This window comes from Typopeltis vanoorti, chromosome 3 (assembly GCF_054136105.1).
Source record: "Typopeltis vanoorti isolate ZY-2024b chromosome 3, IOZ_Tvanoo_1.0, whole genome shotgun sequence".
Classification (NCBI taxonomy): Eukaryota; Metazoa; Arthropoda; class Arachnida; order Uropygi; family Thelyphonidae; genus Typopeltis; species Typopeltis vanoorti.
In genome coordinates, this window is record NC_143551.1 from 135,979,497 (window position 1) to 135,996,799 (window position 17,303).

The 17,303-nt window shown below is 34.2% G+C and overlaps 1 protein-coding gene across 1 annotated transcript in view; it reads right to left on the minus strand.

Moving 5' to 3' along the window:
* Positions 1 to 759: 759 nt before the first annotated feature.
* LOC150108586 (calcyphosin-like protein) overlaps positions 760 to 17,303 on the minus strand; it is a 41,763-nt gene continuing 25,219 nt past the window's right edge. Inside the window, exons 4-5 of the mRNA XM_090416033.1 lie at positions 13,629 to 13,838; positions 760 to 2,058 (exon numbers count right to left, since the gene is read on the minus strand). Coding sequence (XP_090272159.1) covers positions 1,957 to 2,058; positions 13,629 to 13,838 — 312 coding nt within the window. The 3' untranslated portion in view covers positions 760 to 1,956. The remainder of the gene's footprint in view (positions 2,059 to 13,628; positions 13,839 to 17,303) is intronic.

Consider the following 17,303-nt stretch of genomic DNA (forward strand, 5'->3'; position numbering starts at 1 on the left):
GTAATCTTCATGTTCTTAGATTCTGATCTTAGCAGAATGGTCAGTCTGCCCAAAGTAGCAAAGTCAACATGAACAAGATACTTAAGACACCAGGTAAGGATAGTGGAGGCAGTAAAGAAGATAACTTAAGTGTTGGTTTGAAAGTGGTGTACAGATTGTATTTGTGGAGCATCCTTGCTGTTTGTTCAAAAATCTTCTTCACATCAGATTGTAATCTGGCTGAAAGATTATAATTATCAGTTATTTTCTGGATGGTGGGTTCTTTATATCCATTAGGCAACAAAGTGATTCATATTTCATTTAATTCTTCTGAAAGAAGGGAGTCCAGAGAACAAATTATACATGCTCTTTGGGCTCTCTTCTTTCTTCAGGTTGAACAGGTTTGTACTAGCCAGAACTTTTGAGCATGTAAGGCTGTAATTGATGAGATATCTCAGCGGCTGTGTGACTGGCAATGAAGGTCATTTTGAAGGTACTTTACATCTTACAAGTTTTTTTTCATTATCAAGAGATTTGTGCTTATTTCTTGACATTTTGCTTTATATGTGTTGCAGATTGTTGGCATTTGTGCTATCTTGGAAGTGTGAGGTTTCCAGATCTATGATTAGCGAGACCCTTTCTTTACTTTTAAGGTGCAAAATGCATCTTTTAAAGTTTATGATTGGGTGTGAAATCACTGATTATATATTTAAATATGTAAATAAATGTGGACACAATTTATGTACATTCTATATTACTTTGGGAATGAAGAACACAAGATCATTGTTTTATCTTTTTATTTCAGAATATGAACATCTCATTCACAGTTAAATATTGAATTAAAAAATATGTATATTCGTGATAGAAGAAAGATAACCAAATTGATATAAATAAGCCATGTTATTATATATAATGTATTCACCTATCAAAAGTTTCTAAGGATTAAAAAAAAAAAAATCTGTTTCATAAATTAGATATCAGTTTTTCGATGTAAAATTTGTGCAGAGATAAAAGTCATCCTTGAGTAACTATATACAGTGAACTTAATTCCACTAAGAAATATTATCACAAAAGCAATAAACTGTAGTGATTATGCAATTTCCTTTTCAGATTATTATGTAAATAATTCACTTAATTGCAGATACCATGACCATCAGTTAATTTTTTTTCCTTGTTAGCTAAATTAGGAAGGTTCTAACTTTTTAATGATAATGAAGTTTTCTAAGTTTTAGTTACTTAATCATTTATTTAAATAAACAAATAATGAATTGATGGACCATAACTGGTCCATAGCTAATATTCAACATTAACTTATAAATAAAATGTTTTATGCATGAAACATAGCTTACTCTTAAGTTGATACTACTAGGAACAGTATAGTGACAAACCAGTACAACTCATCTGTCACATTCCATTATACTTCTTAAATGAATCATATTAAATTAAAGCTAAGGAATTGTCTACCAATATGAACATCTCATAATATTAAACCTAGCCCATGTTTTTTGCATATCTGTTCAAGTTCTGCCAGTATCTTTTAAAAACTTGAATCATAAATTAATTTGAAATTTGAATTTTTATTAATATTTTAGAAAAAAATAAAGGTAAACTTTTTAATAATAAACTCAAAAAAGTGGCCTGTGTAGAAAAAAGGTAGTCACATATATAATTCTCAGTGTTATTGATATATCTTTTTACTTATTTATAACTCATATTTTAGCTGCTCTTACTTTAAAGTAGGGCACAGTTGATCACTGGATGTGGTTATTAATCCTCTTCAAAGATTAGGCATATTTTTATATTCCACTATATTGTTTTAATGGCAAAAGTATTTTGGATTTGGTTATGCACAAAATATATATTTAAACCTAAAAAACATGCCCACATCAGAATATAAAAATATCTATACCAGGGAAAGGATTAAAATACAACTGTTTGTTAAAGTAACCAAATTTTACATTGGAAACATTTTTGAAATCACAACTTCCAAGCTTGTTTCATCATTGTAACAAAGTACTCATCAGAATCAATTGAAGCACTGACACCAGCATAATAATTGATGAATTCTTGTTTTGTAATCTGCAGGGAGTAAAATTAAAAAAAGTTAGTTCTCTGTATAGCATTATATGCTTATTATTTGAAAATATTTTAAATGTTTGAGGAACTTTTTTTTTTTTTTTATTTATTACCATTCAATATGAGCTCTTTTTATAAATGAAAATGTTATGAAAACCAATGTAATTGATTCAGAAAGAGAGCACACCTTATATTCTGAAATTCTCTTTATATTTTAAAGATACCAAGCAATTTTATAAACTAGGTTTTAATCATTTTTTCCAAGTAAGCAAACAGACAAGTAAGTCAAGTTTGCACCTGAATGTAGTTCAAGTTCTACATCTTACTCTTATCCTGAGATTTTTTATTTAATAAGGTCAAAGCACCTTGTAGCAACTTGTTTAGGTAAAATTTATAAGCTCTGCATTACTTCAACCTTGGTATTTTTTTGGTCTGGCTCCCACTAACGAGACCTCAATAAAGGTCGAAACCGGTCTGGGTAGTGGCCCTTGCCTTTAATGCATAGCATCATACATCTCTGTAAGGGGATGTGCTTTACTTTAGGGGGAAATACTAAGGAAAGTGATCTGAGCTTACTCCACCTTTACTACGAGTTGCCTCAGACTTGAACTACATTCAGGTGCAAACTTTGCTTACTTGGGAAAAAGGATTAAAACCTAGCTTATAAAATTCCTTGGTATCTTTAACATAGTATACCCAAGTTAAAAAACTTTCTACATCTCTTTATATTATATTTATATATTAATATTTCTTGTATCTAATTATTCAGATTGAAAAATTACTTCTGTATAATAAGTATCATGAAACTTTGGTATATCTTTCAGTGAATAATTAGTTAAATGCTGCATTAGTTAAAAATCAAAAATTAATCCACAGTTTTTGTAAGCAAACATTGGTAGGACAAAAGCACACGTTACATCAAAAACACTTTATCTAAACAACTCCCTCCTCTCTCTCACACACACACACACACACACACACACATATATATATATATAGGACTGGCTGCTAGAGGGCTACATGATGTGTAGTGTTTTCAGAGAGCTCCCGAAAGCTAAGTATAATTTTGAGTGAAAATTGGAATATTGGTTTAAATCTTAACGTAGTATTGTTTATTTTTGGTAGCTTGTGTCTGTGTGATTTTGGTCTGAATTCCATTTTATTTAACTTAGTATTTTAACGATATGTTTCATAGAATAGCACATGGTGCCAATACAGAAGTAATTTTTCGTCCAAAAATACGATGCCTTTGTTCAAAAACTGTAATGTGAGGGAGTTGGTCCAGTGGGATGTATGCTTTCCCGAAGGAGGCTGGAGTTTGGATGGAAAGTGATAGTGGTGGGAGAATGTGCAGAAAGTGTAAGCAAAGTGAGGAATTGAAGTATGTGTCAGGTCGTGAGATAGTTATGGTTGAAGAAAGCCAGAATGCAAGTGAAAATAGTGGCTTGATAGGGAATTGCGATGTTGTACAAGATGACAATGAGAGCGATGATCAAAGAGAGAGTGAAAGCAACTATACAGAGAGAGAAAATGGTTTATAAATGATGAAAAAAATGAATTATTTGTAGGGAGTGAGATCGCTAGGCTGTGCAGAGTGATACATAGTGCGCAGCGGCAGTTGGAACACCTGCAAAACTCTTTCCAGAGTGCCTCGGCTAATGGAAATAAACAAGTGTTTGAAAGTAAAAATAAGCGTACGAGTGGGAGAGTTTCTGAAATGAAGGAAAGAGTGTTGTATGGTGACTTATTATTAAGAGGCGTGATAGATGGAAGTTTAACTAAATTGTACTTAGTGCGAAATTTAAGGATGTAAGTGAGAGTATTAGAGCCAAAAATAGAGGGTGAAAGAATTGATAGTTGTGGCAGGTACTAATGAATTGAAAGGAGATAAATTTTTTATGAGAGAGGACTTGAAAGTATTGTTAATGGTAGCGAAAGAAAAGAGTGACAGAGTTAGGATGGTGAGTCTGTTGCCACGGTACAACAGAAAGGAGTTTAGATGGGGGGGGGGCATAATCGCAAATGACTTTATGCGCAGATTATGCAGACGGTGTGGTGTGGAATGAGTTTGATGGGTGAAAGGATTTATATAAGATGGATGGCCTGCATTTGAATGGATTTGGTGTGCAGAGACTGGAAAAAGTATTGCTAAATGAAGTGAAAATGGATGTGCAGAACCAGGGGAAACTAGAGAACTACCAAGGAGGGGAGGAACTGGATATGTGGACATCAGTGAGACAGTTGAGTGTCAGAATGTATATAATGTACCCGAGCCAGTACAAAAGACAAGAAATTGGAATGGGATAGTTAGAATAACGCATCAAGATAGGGATGGGACAAAGGGACCTCTGCATTTCATGTATACTAATGCCAGAAGTATTAAGAACAAGAAGGAAGAATTTTTGGCCTTGATTGGCTCTTCCTAGCCACAGGTTATTGGCATTAGTGAAACATGGCTGACAGAAGATGATATAGTTAGTAGGTTATAGTGTGTTTAGGAAGTATAGAGAGAATAAAATGGGGGAAGGAGTGTTATTGATGATTACTGATGAACTGCAGCCAAGGAGAATTGAAGTTCTATTGCAGGATAGTGAAAAGAGCTCATTTGAGGATATTTGGTGTGAGATTGAGACTGGCAGAACAAAATATAGAGTTGGGGCCTGCTATATATACCAGGTGATGGAATAGATGGTGGAGATAGTATGCATAAACAAATTGATGAAATGAGTGGAAGGAGGATAATTATTATGGGGGATTTCAACTATGGTAACATTGATTGGAAGGAGGAGAGGACACATGTGAGGAAGGAAATGGATTTTATTCAGTTATTAAAGGGATAACTATCTGAGACAGCATGTAATTGAAAATACTAGGGGTTTGAGAGTGCTTGACCTGATAATAGCATCTGAGAATTTGACTAATGAATATGACCATGTTGCCACCTATTCATGAGAGTGATCGTAAGGTCTTGACCTGGGAGATGGCTAAAGGTGTGGAATTTTCGATTAAGACAGGGTATATGTGGAATTATCGTGCTGGCAAGTATGACAAGCTTAAGAGATTGTTTGGATCAGTGCCATGGCATGTAAAACTGCAAGGGCTGGATGTTGATAGAGCATGGGAAGTGGTCAAGGAGCATTTACAGGAGGTTATAGTTGATTGTATACCTAGGGTCCGAATAGTAAAACAAGTAGGGATTAAATGGATGAATAACACCATTAAGCTTGAGCTACAAAAAAAGAAACAACTGTGGAGGGAATTTAAAAAGAAAGGTGACCTGCAGGCATACGAACGGTATAAAGCGCAGGCCACAAGAGTAACGAGTGTGGTAAAAAAAAGCAAAAGCGGATTATGAAAGGGAACTAGCTATACAAGCTAAAGAGAATCCCAAACAGTTCTTTCAATATGCTGCAAGCAAAAAAAAAAAACTGTATATGGCAGAATGATTTTAAGGAATGTCGATGGTAAGGAGGTCACTGAATCAGTCGATATAGTGGAATTACTGAATGAGCACTTTGCAAGAGTATATCATCCAGGTGGCGACATTGAAAAAATGAAGGAACCATTAGTTTATATGGGAATTGTGATGAATGAAGTGGAGGTGAATAGTCTATTATAGAACCTTAATGTGAATAGATCTGTGGGATTGGATGGTATACTGGCACGGGTCTTACGTGAAGTGGCTAAAGAATTATCAGTGCCCTTGACCATGTTGTTTAATCTGAGTCTCGGGTCTGGTTTAGTCCCGAAGGTGTGGAAATAGGGGAAAATAGTTCCACTGCATAAAGGAGGATCCAAGACTACTGTTGCAAATTACCGACCGATCAGCATATCAGGAGTCATTGTCGAGGTCTTGGAGAAAGTAGTCAAGGGAAAAATACAGGAATGGATTGATGAAAATGAGATACTATACAAGGGACAGCATGGCTTTGTGAAGGGTAGATCATGCCTCAGTAACTTGCTCAAGTTTTATAACACAGTGACAGCAGAACTGGATAAGGGTAATGGGTTTACAGTGATACTGCTGGACCTGGCTAAGGCATTTGACAGGATACCACATGGAATTCTATTCCGTAAACTGCAACATATGGGAATGGATATAGGGTTGGTGAGATGGATAGGTGGGTGGTTGATGGAGAGAGATATCAGAGAGTAGTTTATTCAGGAGTAGAGTCCAAAAGACAGCCTGTGACTAGTGGTGTGCCACAGGTGTTTAATTTGTTCATTAATGATATAGGTAAGGATCAAAGAGGAACAGTTCATTTGTTTGCTGATGATGCAAATTTGGGTAGGGCAATAGTGAATACAGAAGATGTCAAGATCTTGCAGGACGACTTGGATAGATTGGAGTTCTGGGTTAAGGAGAATGGATTTCAATTTAATGTGACAAAATGTAAGGTTATGCATTTTGGGGTTAAAAGATTAGCAGCAGTATACCACATTGGTGGAACTGTACTCCAGGAGATTGATGAGGCCAGGGACTTGGGAGTGTTGATGGATAGGGAGATGAAGTTTAGGGGGCACATTGCAAAAGTAGCTAAATCAGCTCATCGACTCACTTGTTTGTTGAAAAATACTTTGACGAGCAGAGACAAGCAAGTTATTGTACCTCTGCACCAAGCCTTGATAAGACCTCATCTCAACTACTGTGCCCAGATTTGGTCACCTAGGTTTCTTCTTGATGGGGAGAAGGTGGAGAGGATCCAGAGGTGAGTGACCAAGATGATAGCAGGTCTATGGAATGAACCTTATGAGAACAGGTTGAAGATGTGTGGGTTGCAGAAATTAGTTGATAGGCAGAAAAGGGGAGATATGATTGAGACATTCAAATTGCCAAAGGGTTTCTATAGGATTAATTCAGAGGATATTTTTGAGATCAGGACTAGTGGTGGGAGAACTAGGAGACATCTATGGAAGCTGGGCAAGAGTGTGGTTAGCAAGGGTGTTAGAGCTGGGTTCTTTACTTTTAGAGTGATAAATGAGTGGAATAAGCTGCCAGAGTCTGTTGTGGATGCTATGACAGTGAGTGAGTTCAAAGCAAGATATGATAGATACTGTGAGAATGTTGTATAGTTGTGTGGACATGATGTTTAGGACCTCCCTCGATGAGTCTAAGGCCTCCCTGGAGTCGCCTGTAATAATAATAATACTGCTCCCAAAATAATGTTAACTGGTTATTTTCAGTTCACATATACTAATTTGCCTTGCATTCAGACATGAATTTTTTTTTTTTTTTCTTAAATCATATAAAATATAAAAATGTGTTTTGGAATATGAGATACTCTGCTGTATACCTATATTAGCATCCCTTTTTTTAAGAATATCTGCTTAAGCATAAAGCCATATGCTTAAGGTTTGAGGGAGGTTGCTGGGATTATAAGGTTTAAATTCTGAATTGTTTTAAGAAGCCAAGATATGGCACCGTCTTATCACTTATTACTGACGTAGATAGAGGTAACACTGCTATTATCCTTCAATGTTCTTAATATAATTGAAAAATCCTACTCAAAGATTGATCTGCTTATTCTTTAATTGACTACAATTCTGCTGAAAACAAAAAAGGCACTTACAAAACTGCAACCTGGCCCTTGAAATGATTTAAAACTTAAACCTCATGATCCTCCCTCCTCATATTTATGCACTTCCTAAAAGATCTGAAGTCAACACAGTTTCCTTCCTGCATGAAAAACTGTATACTTTGTATCATGATATTAACATTATGTTCAGTTTTGATGTAAGTCTGCTTAAGTCACAGTTTTTGATGCAGTCTTCTTATTCTCTCAATTCCTAAAAGAATCCCCCCCCAAAACTAATTTGGATTCTCTTCCCCCCCCCCACAACTTATTTGCTTTATTCATGCATCCTAGTTGTTTTACTTGGCAAGATAAAAAAAATTGAGGGCATTACTGTGCCAACCCCCAATTTCTCCCTCCTCATCAATTTATTGAAATGCTTAAAAAAAAATTTTTTTTTAAAAATGAGTTTTTTAAAAAACTTCTCTCATATACCCACTATATGGTTCCAGTAAATTGGTAATGCATTCACCTTTAGCCATGTTATATGGATATGTTAAAAAATATTTCTAACACTTCATAATAGTACTTCATATAACAGAGGAACAACAAAGAATTTATTAATTTAGTAACTTATTTATTGTTCCTCTGATATAGTTTACACTGTGAAGCACTATTAGGAATAACGACTAACATTTAAGACTATCATTACAATTTTTTTTAACACATTTTAACAGCCACTCTAGTAATTTAGATCACAGACCCTCTTAAATTCCAATCTCCATGATCATATTCATCTCTAGTCTGTAAAACCATATATTCTTTTCCTGAAAAACTCAAATTTCTGCTTCTCATAATATTATCCATCTCTTACACACTTGGACTGTTTTGGTCTCAAAGGTGGAATTTACTCTGATATGCATGTTAGAGAGTTTCCTATTTAGATCTTTTTTCCCTCTTTTTCCAATTGCACTGATCCAACACATATAGATGGCAAGGCATTCAGTGTCACTAGCGATCTCATACCTTTTCACATACCTCTCAGAATACCAGATAAATCATAATCACTCTTCAAACATTATTTCTTTCTCACTAGTGATTCTTCTAAGTGGTCGCAATTCAAACTCTATCTAGTATCCATTTCTTTTCCATAGAGCAACATTCACACAGCCATTTATATCAATATCCCCATCTCGACTGGCATTATAAGAATGCCAAGTGGAATGAGCCACATGATTCCTCATTTTCATTGGCCTAGTAGAAATAAAAGTTGAGATGACTCAAATACTGAATTTTAGTACTTGAGAGCCAAAAAGAACTTGCATAGCTGGACAAAATGAATTACTCTAATAGATGATTACATATTTTGTTAAATTCACCTAACAAGGCATAATATGGAAAAATTGGGGTGGGAAATGATAAATACATGATATGAGTGAGAAAACAGTCTGCCCATCTCATAATGACATTAATGTAAACTACCAAAATGCAAATAACTCGTTTTTCAATAAGAAATCTACAATTCTTAATAACTTCCTATCTACAATTTTCCACCAGATCAGTCTGTTACTTGTCAAGACTCCAATATTATCAGATATTATATTTCTGTTCTAAGGCACTTTGCACCCAATCAGAGGAAGAACCTATATCTTGGTCTTCCTCTGGGTCGTTTCCCTGCCAACCTGGCAGAGAACACTTGTTTTGCCAATCTTTCCTCATCCATTCTGTTTAAATGACCATACCACCTGAGATGAGCTCTGCTAATGCATTCCTGGATGCTGACAATGTCAAGTTCTTTCCTAATATCCTCATTTTTAATATGATATTGCCATTGATGCCGTCACATCAATATTCAGCCTCTAATCTTTCTCAGGACTCTCATATCTGTCTCTAGTCTTTGATCTGACCCAGCTCTCAGATCCATAAGTTAAAACTGGTTTGAACACTGTCTTGTATACAACTAATTTAGTGTTCTGACTAATTTCTCTCTTATTCGATATGAATTTATTCAGTTGATTTCCTACCATACCAGCTTTGTTGATTCTGTTGTCTATTTCCATATTTAATTTACCATCTTCACTAAAAATCGTGCCTAAGTAGCTGAAATGTTTTACTTGTTCCACAGGTAATCCATTCAAAACACAGTTGACATTTTCAACGATTCTACCTATTTTCATTGCTTTGTCTTTTTATTGCTGAACTTCATACCATATCTATTACAACAGTTATTCAATTTAGTCAGGGAATCTTGCAAACTTGTAGCGAATTTATTCAGAAGTATAACATCATCTGCATAAAGAAAAGAGCTGACATTAATATCTCGAATTTTGATATCATGTTTAATACCACTTTCCTCATAATGTGATCCATATAGATAATGAATAACAGAGGGGATAATGTACATCCTTGTCTCACACTTCCTTCAATTGTAACTACTAACTTACAACTCAAATAAAGACTAAGTATTGCTTGATATAATGCTCCATTGACACCATATAACTGTAGAGTATTGAATAGCTTCTCTCTCTTGGCACCTTATATGAATTTTCCAGATCTACAAAACTCAAATACAGATCTTGTTATATTCCCATTATTTCTCCACTATTTGTCGTAAAGTGAAGATCTGATCCTGACAGCCTCTATTTGGCCAGAATCCAGCTTGTTCTTCACCAAGCTTTTCTTCTACAATTCTTCTCAACCGTTTCTCAAGTATACTTGCATATATCTTGTCAGGAACATTCAGTAGGGAAATACCTCTGTAATTCTCACATTCAGTTTTATTTCCCTTTTTAGATATGGGTACAATTAGAGCTCTAATCCAATCATCGGGAATTCATCCCTCTGTCCAGGCTTTCTGAACTATGCAGTGCAGCCACTGTAAGACTACCACCATACTTCAGCATTTCTGGTCGAATGTCATCTACTCCTGCTGCCTTTCCACATTTCAAGCCTTTGATAGCTTTTTCTACTTCAAGTATGGATATGTATTACTGACTGTATGCCTGTTGAGTGTTTTTTATCACTGTGCTATCACTGCATGTTTCATTTAGCAATTTTTCGAAGTAATTACTCCATACTTCAGGGATATCTTTTTCTCCTGTTTCATGTCACCTTTATATCTCTAACTCCTTTTACAGTACTCTTTCCTCCATTTCTAAGCTTCTTCAATAACCTCCAAAATATTTTGCCACCCTCTTGATATTTATTTTCTATGTTCTTGCCAAAGTCCTTCCATAACTTTTGTTTAGCTAGTTTTACACAGTGTTTAGCTTTCTTACATTCGTCTCTGTATTCTCTAAGAGCACAAGCTGACTTACCAGGAACTTTTGATATCCTTTCTTCTTTTCCTTCACTGCCTCTTTAACTTCCTGTATCCACCATGGAGTTCTGATTTTTCTATGCTTGCAGACAACCTCACCACATGCCTCTCTGGCTGAATCAATCAAGGTTTTCTTGAAGACTTGCCACTGAATCTCTGAAGTTTGGTTCCTGTTCTCAAACTCTTTCATTTTTTCTTCAATAAGCTTTGTGTATTTTAGTCTACAGTTCACATCTGAGAGCTGCTCAACTTTTATTCACTTTAAAACTTTCTCACGTGTTATTCTTTTCAATATGAAATTCAATTTTATCCTGCTCAAGACTAAATAGTGATCACTTCCAATTTCTGGTGTCCTGCACAAGGGAGAAAACATCACTATCAACAGTAACACAGTCAATGAGACTTTTCTTATTCCTTGCCTCTTCTCTCCATGTGAATTTGTGCACATTTTTATGTTGGAACATGGTGTTAGTAATAACCAGTCCATGTCCTGAGCAGAAATCCAACAAATATTTGTCATAATTATTAACTTTGCTCTTTTCTCCAAATTTTCCCAATATATTTTTGTATGTCTGACAATCATTTCCTACTCTGCTATTTAGATCTCCAACAAAGACCAACTTTTCCTTTTTTCATTGTGTCAGCTGCTTTTTCTAAAGCCTCAAAAATTCCTCCACTTCTATCTTAGTAGAACCTTCTGTGGGACCATAGGCACAAATAAGTATCATTGTCCAGTTCCCCATTCTCATATTTGCCCACATTACTTTACTTGAGACTGACTGCCATTCAAGAAAATTAGCCTCTTATTTTGTGTTGTATACTATGGCTACGCCTTCTTTTCCTTGATTGTCATTGCCTGAATATAACATTTTGTATTTATTGCTCAGAAAGATCTTGCCAGTTTTTGTCTTTTTTGTTTCAGTCACTCCTATTATATCGATCTAATTCCTCAGCTAACTCCATTTCTTTGCCATTCAGGCTTCTTATGTTGATAGTACCGATCTTTAACTCTGGTGATGTTGAGGTGGGGTGTTTTTTCAGATTTGTTCCAGTAGCTGACTTTTTGCTGTTCGCTCTGGTTCCCGGGCAAAAACAACAGGGGCCTTGTTTAACCGGGCAACGTCCCAGCTGGCATGAAATTTTGTCATGTTGTACCATCATTTTTTTTAAATTTTGGTTTAACCAATAAGAATACAGTTTGTTCGGGTAAATCCCAAATTGCCATACAGAGGTAGAGGTTTTTTTTGCCTTTCACACAGAAACTGGTTTTTTGTTCCCAAGAACAAGCAAACGGCCCCATGATCACACACGGATTACAGTCAGGAATAGTAAAGACCCTGCCATAGCCTGATTCATCAGCTATGCTGGTCCCAAGTCCAGATAAAATTGGTGGGGTGAGGGAGGGGTTGAGATGCTGCCATACCTCTGTGTAAAAGAGGCTCTTTGAAACGATGACTTCTTATGATAATATTTTCTTCCTTACTTTTCTAAACATGTACTAATATATCTTTATAAACACTGTGATTCCTAATGAATTAATATAAACATTTTTCAAAATGTGATCAGTGTGCATTTAATCTTTGGCTTTTACATCCTAGTCTTCTTTTTTTTTTTTTTTTTCCAGCATGATCTTTCGATGGAGAATTCTTTTCAGCTAGCAACACTTTGTTCTCCCAAATATTGCATAAAATGTGCTAAGTTTATTTTGTTTTATAATCAAGATGAAAAGCCAAACGGCTATATTTCCTGGCAAAGTTAGTTAAATTAAGGGGATAAAAATCCCTTACTACTTTACAGCCAGTATGCGAAACTCTAAGATCGAAAACTACGATCTATGAGTTTCATGCTGAAGAACTATCGGCGAATTACGCTTGGATTCGCCGATAGTTTTTCGGCATGAAACTCATAGATCGTAGTTTTCAATCTTAGAGTTTCACATACTGGCTGTAAAGTAGTAAGGGATTTTTATCCCCTTAATTTTATTTTGGTTTGTTGAGCATACATAGCTAAATAGACTCAACAACCAAAAAACAGTTTTCACAATGCCCTTTGGTATGAAGAATCATTATAAAGGCTTTTTCAACTAAAGGTGAGTTAGACAGCCAAGGATGAAAGGCTTTTCCCCCTGCTGAAGTTTTTAATTCCTAAAAATAAAATGCATGCTATTAATAGACATAATGGAGTGAGCTCATAACCTTGGTAGTTTCAGCCATAATTCTAAACAACTACTACTATTTCATTTGTTAATAATTTCTAATGACATAGGAGACATTGTTGTCCTTATGAGACTATAATTAAATGAAAGAAACCATCACAACTATCTTTTCAAGAAGCGGCTTAGTTTGGTAACTGTTTTAAAGATCTGTGTTACATTTCATTTGTTGATTTTCTCCCATCTTAAGCAAAAATCTGATATTATTTGGTTATTTTTTATCCATGTTTTTTTTTTTTTTGGCTTAAGTGAGAAAACACATTAAATATAATATTTAATAATATTATATTTAATATAATATTCAAAATTATTCTATTTTACCTTTAAATTCATTACTATTAAATAACATGCACATAGTATATAAAATAATCATTACATATGAGGAGTATTCTTTTACATATCTTTTTCTTGCATAAATCACATTTATACTGGTTCATTTAAAAAGGAAAGGGAGACTAACATACTGTTCATGTATTATGCTTTATAGAACATTCAAGTAAACTAATTTAAAATCCTTCTAAAGCCATACCTTTCCATCAGGATTATTGGGGTTTTCAAAATTCTCAATAAATTTCAAAAATACTTCCTCTTCTGTCATCTCGCAGTTAATGAACTTGGGATGCCATTGTGCATTATAGACCCCTCGTAGATCATCCACTGTAATGACATTGTCTCCTGTTTGATCCATTTTTTTGAATGCTTCTTCTATGATATCTAAACGTTCTTTAGACATTGGAGGCTGAAATTGTTCAATTAAATGCTAAAGTTCATGATGATTATACCTTAAATTTCAGTAATGAAATTAGTAATAAAATTAATAATTTTCAGGGGAACATTTTATGACATGAAAGGACATCTTTTTTGGTAAACTGAATTTCACCTATGGAAGGTTGTCATAGTGTATAAGTACCGGCGGGCTAAGGGTTAGAAAGCCCAAAAACCGTGCTCTAGAGACCAAACATGGAACTTTATTCAAGCTGTTTCAAGATTCTAATCAGGTGTTATACACAGTGAAATTCAACTACTACTTAAAAACATTCATGAACATCCACGTCCACAGCAGGACCTGCAACTTGTTTGGATGAAGAACAGAGATATTCTCCATTCAGCTAATTAGACCAGCAGGTGGATTCCTCTTTGTATAAGAGGTTCATTTTATTTTGAAAAATCGGCTTATAAAGTGCACATCTGAACAGATCAATTTTCCTTCTAGAAGTGGTCTATGTGTATTGTGTTGTTTTTGTTATCTTACGCATCTTCTGCAAATTCATATTGAAAAATACATCATCAGGAATTAGCCTTTAAAGTGTGAAAATGTGTCCAGCGTTTTCAGAAAATGCAAACATTGTTACCATATTCACCTCATCTTTTTGCATGCAAACTTTTTTACATGTTATTTTGCATATAATATGTGTATATTAAGAGTTTGAACTCTTAATATACACATATTTATCCTTTTATCTTAATATCAAGATAAAAGGAGACAGTCAACTGCAAGTAATAAGTACTTCAGTAGTGTGTGTCTGTTTAATGGAATATTGATAAAGTTCCATGTTTGGTCTTATATTCTGCAACATTAAATTGACAATCATTATCCTTTCCCATAATGCCCATTTGTTTAAATCATCACAGGATATTACTTTCCCCAGTTTTGCATTATCAGCAAACATTCCCCCCCCCCTCCCCTTAAAGATTCCAGATTTTCCTAATTAGATTTCATTTTGCACCATAAATCCTCTGATCCCCTCCCCTCTTAAAGGAATTAGGCTGTACTCTTTTAGTCCGTTTTAAAAATAGGTAGGTAACTGGTCTCTAACATCACCAAGATTAAATGAATTTCTGGCATCCTAGATATGAGAGATGACATTCTTAATCCTAACTAGCATTCATTGTGTGAACTTATGTGTACAACACAGTCAATTTTACATCTGCTTGCTATATCAAATATTTACTAATTCCAAAATCAGCTGAAACAAAGACAGAAAACTTTTAGTTTTGGCAACTAGAATCAACAAGGTCTCAAACTCAAATTGCATACGGGCCAAATGCACAAATGGAATTTTTTTTTTAACAAAATGAGAGTGAATATATATATATATATATATATATATATATACACATACATACATACATACATACATACTGAACTGTACTTACCCCTAATGTATAGATACCATCCCTTTATAACCTTTATAATTTGAAACCCTTTTATAATCTTTATAACTTGAGAATAAATAATGACAACCTATTCTCTTTCTTTTATTTATTAAATTTCTCTTCGACATACAGAAAAAATACATATGTTTTTATGTAAATAATTATAAACTTCTTTATTTGTTACTGCAACTTGAAACTTAATAGCGTTTCGATTCTGATAAAGTTTGTAGCCTTGGAGAAAAATTACTAGAAACTATCTTCATCACGGATTGTAGATGCTCATCGGTCAATCAGGTTCTTTTCTTCGACTTATTAATTTTCAACTGCGAAAAAACTGTTCACATATAAATGTACTCCCAAACAAAGCGATTATACTTATTGCAAAAATTCTTAACTGAGGGTATTTATCTTTTGACAAGTACAAATAAAAGTTAATCGAATCTGTATCTGCAAATAAGATTTATATCACACTGTAAATTAATTAGCTCCATTTGTAGATTTTCTGGTGCATTATTCACGTTTGTTTTTAATGGTAATGGAAATAATGTAAAATCAGACTCAAAATCATTAAAATCTTTAAATCTTTCTTCAAATTCTTGTCGTAATAATGCTATTTTTCTTGCATATTCTTGAGATTTTTCATTTGAAATAATAGGGCAGGATTTAAGATGTAGGAAATGTACGAAATTTTTTGATTCCGGTTGTGTTTCCCATAATTGCAATTTAACTTTAAAAGCTTTAATACAAGCATACATGTCAGTGATAAGTTTACTCTTTCTTTGCAGCTCTTTATTGAGAATATTTAAATGGCCGGTTAAGTCAACAAGAAATACTAAATCTGTTATCCATGTATCATTATGTAGCTCGTCGATGGTTTTATTTTTTTGTCATGAAAATTTTGATTTCATTTAATCAAAAAACTGTTTTAATACAGCTCCTCGACTTAACCACCTCACCTCGTTATAAAAAAATCATTTCTCCGTACTCACTTTCAATTTCTTCAAACAATGCAACAAATTCTCGATGTTTCAAAGCTCGTCCACGGATAAAGTTTACTGTTTCCATAACATTATCCATCTGCAAACTTTTGGCACAAAGTGCTTCTTGATGAATAATGCAATGTATAGTGCAAAATTTATTCTGAAATTTTTCTTCTTTCACTATATTTCTTAATTTTACTGCTACTCCATTTTTTTTTTTTTACCAACCATAGCAGCTGCACCATCACTTGCAAATCCAACCATTTTATCCCAACTTAATTTATATTTATCTATTAAGTTTTTATTTCAGAAAAAATATCCTGTGCACCAGTTTTTCCTTTCATAGGAATTATTTCCAATAATTCCTCAATTACTTCAAATTCATCGGTAACCTCATACAAAAACGGCAAGTTGTGCTATATCTGCGATGTCAGTACTCTCATCAACTGCTATTGAGAATGCTGCAAAATCTATACAAGCAGTTGATGAATAATCTTTTAACTGACATCGTAAATCACTAGCGATTTCGTTGATACGTTCCGCTACCGTGATGGCTGACAAACTAATATTTTTAAATAATTGTTGTTTGTCAGGACAAAGAAGTTCAGCAGACTTAATCAAACAATCTTTAAAGAATTCGCCATCAGTAAATGGTTTTGATCATTTTGCAGTGATGTGTGCGAGAGCAAAACTTGCATGAACTGTTGCTTCACTGGATTTATTTGCTTCAGTAAAAAAAAATTTTGTTGTCATCGTAAGCCAGATTTCAGAAACTAAATTTTCTTCTCTCAATTTGCCTTCCAACATTTCAAATTTTTCGTCATGATTCATTTCGTAATGGCAACGTAAATTGTTTTCTTTTGGAACTGATATTCCCTTATTACAAATAAAACATACAATTTTATTGCACACAACACCACAAAAGTACATAATTTCCCATTTATCTTGAAAAACACGTCCTTCTTCGTCCACTTTCCTTGTTAAAGACATGGCTTGCAGTTTAATCTCTTAATTAAAATCACTATTATAATTTTATTTACAACTTTAATTCAACAAGATGAATTTTC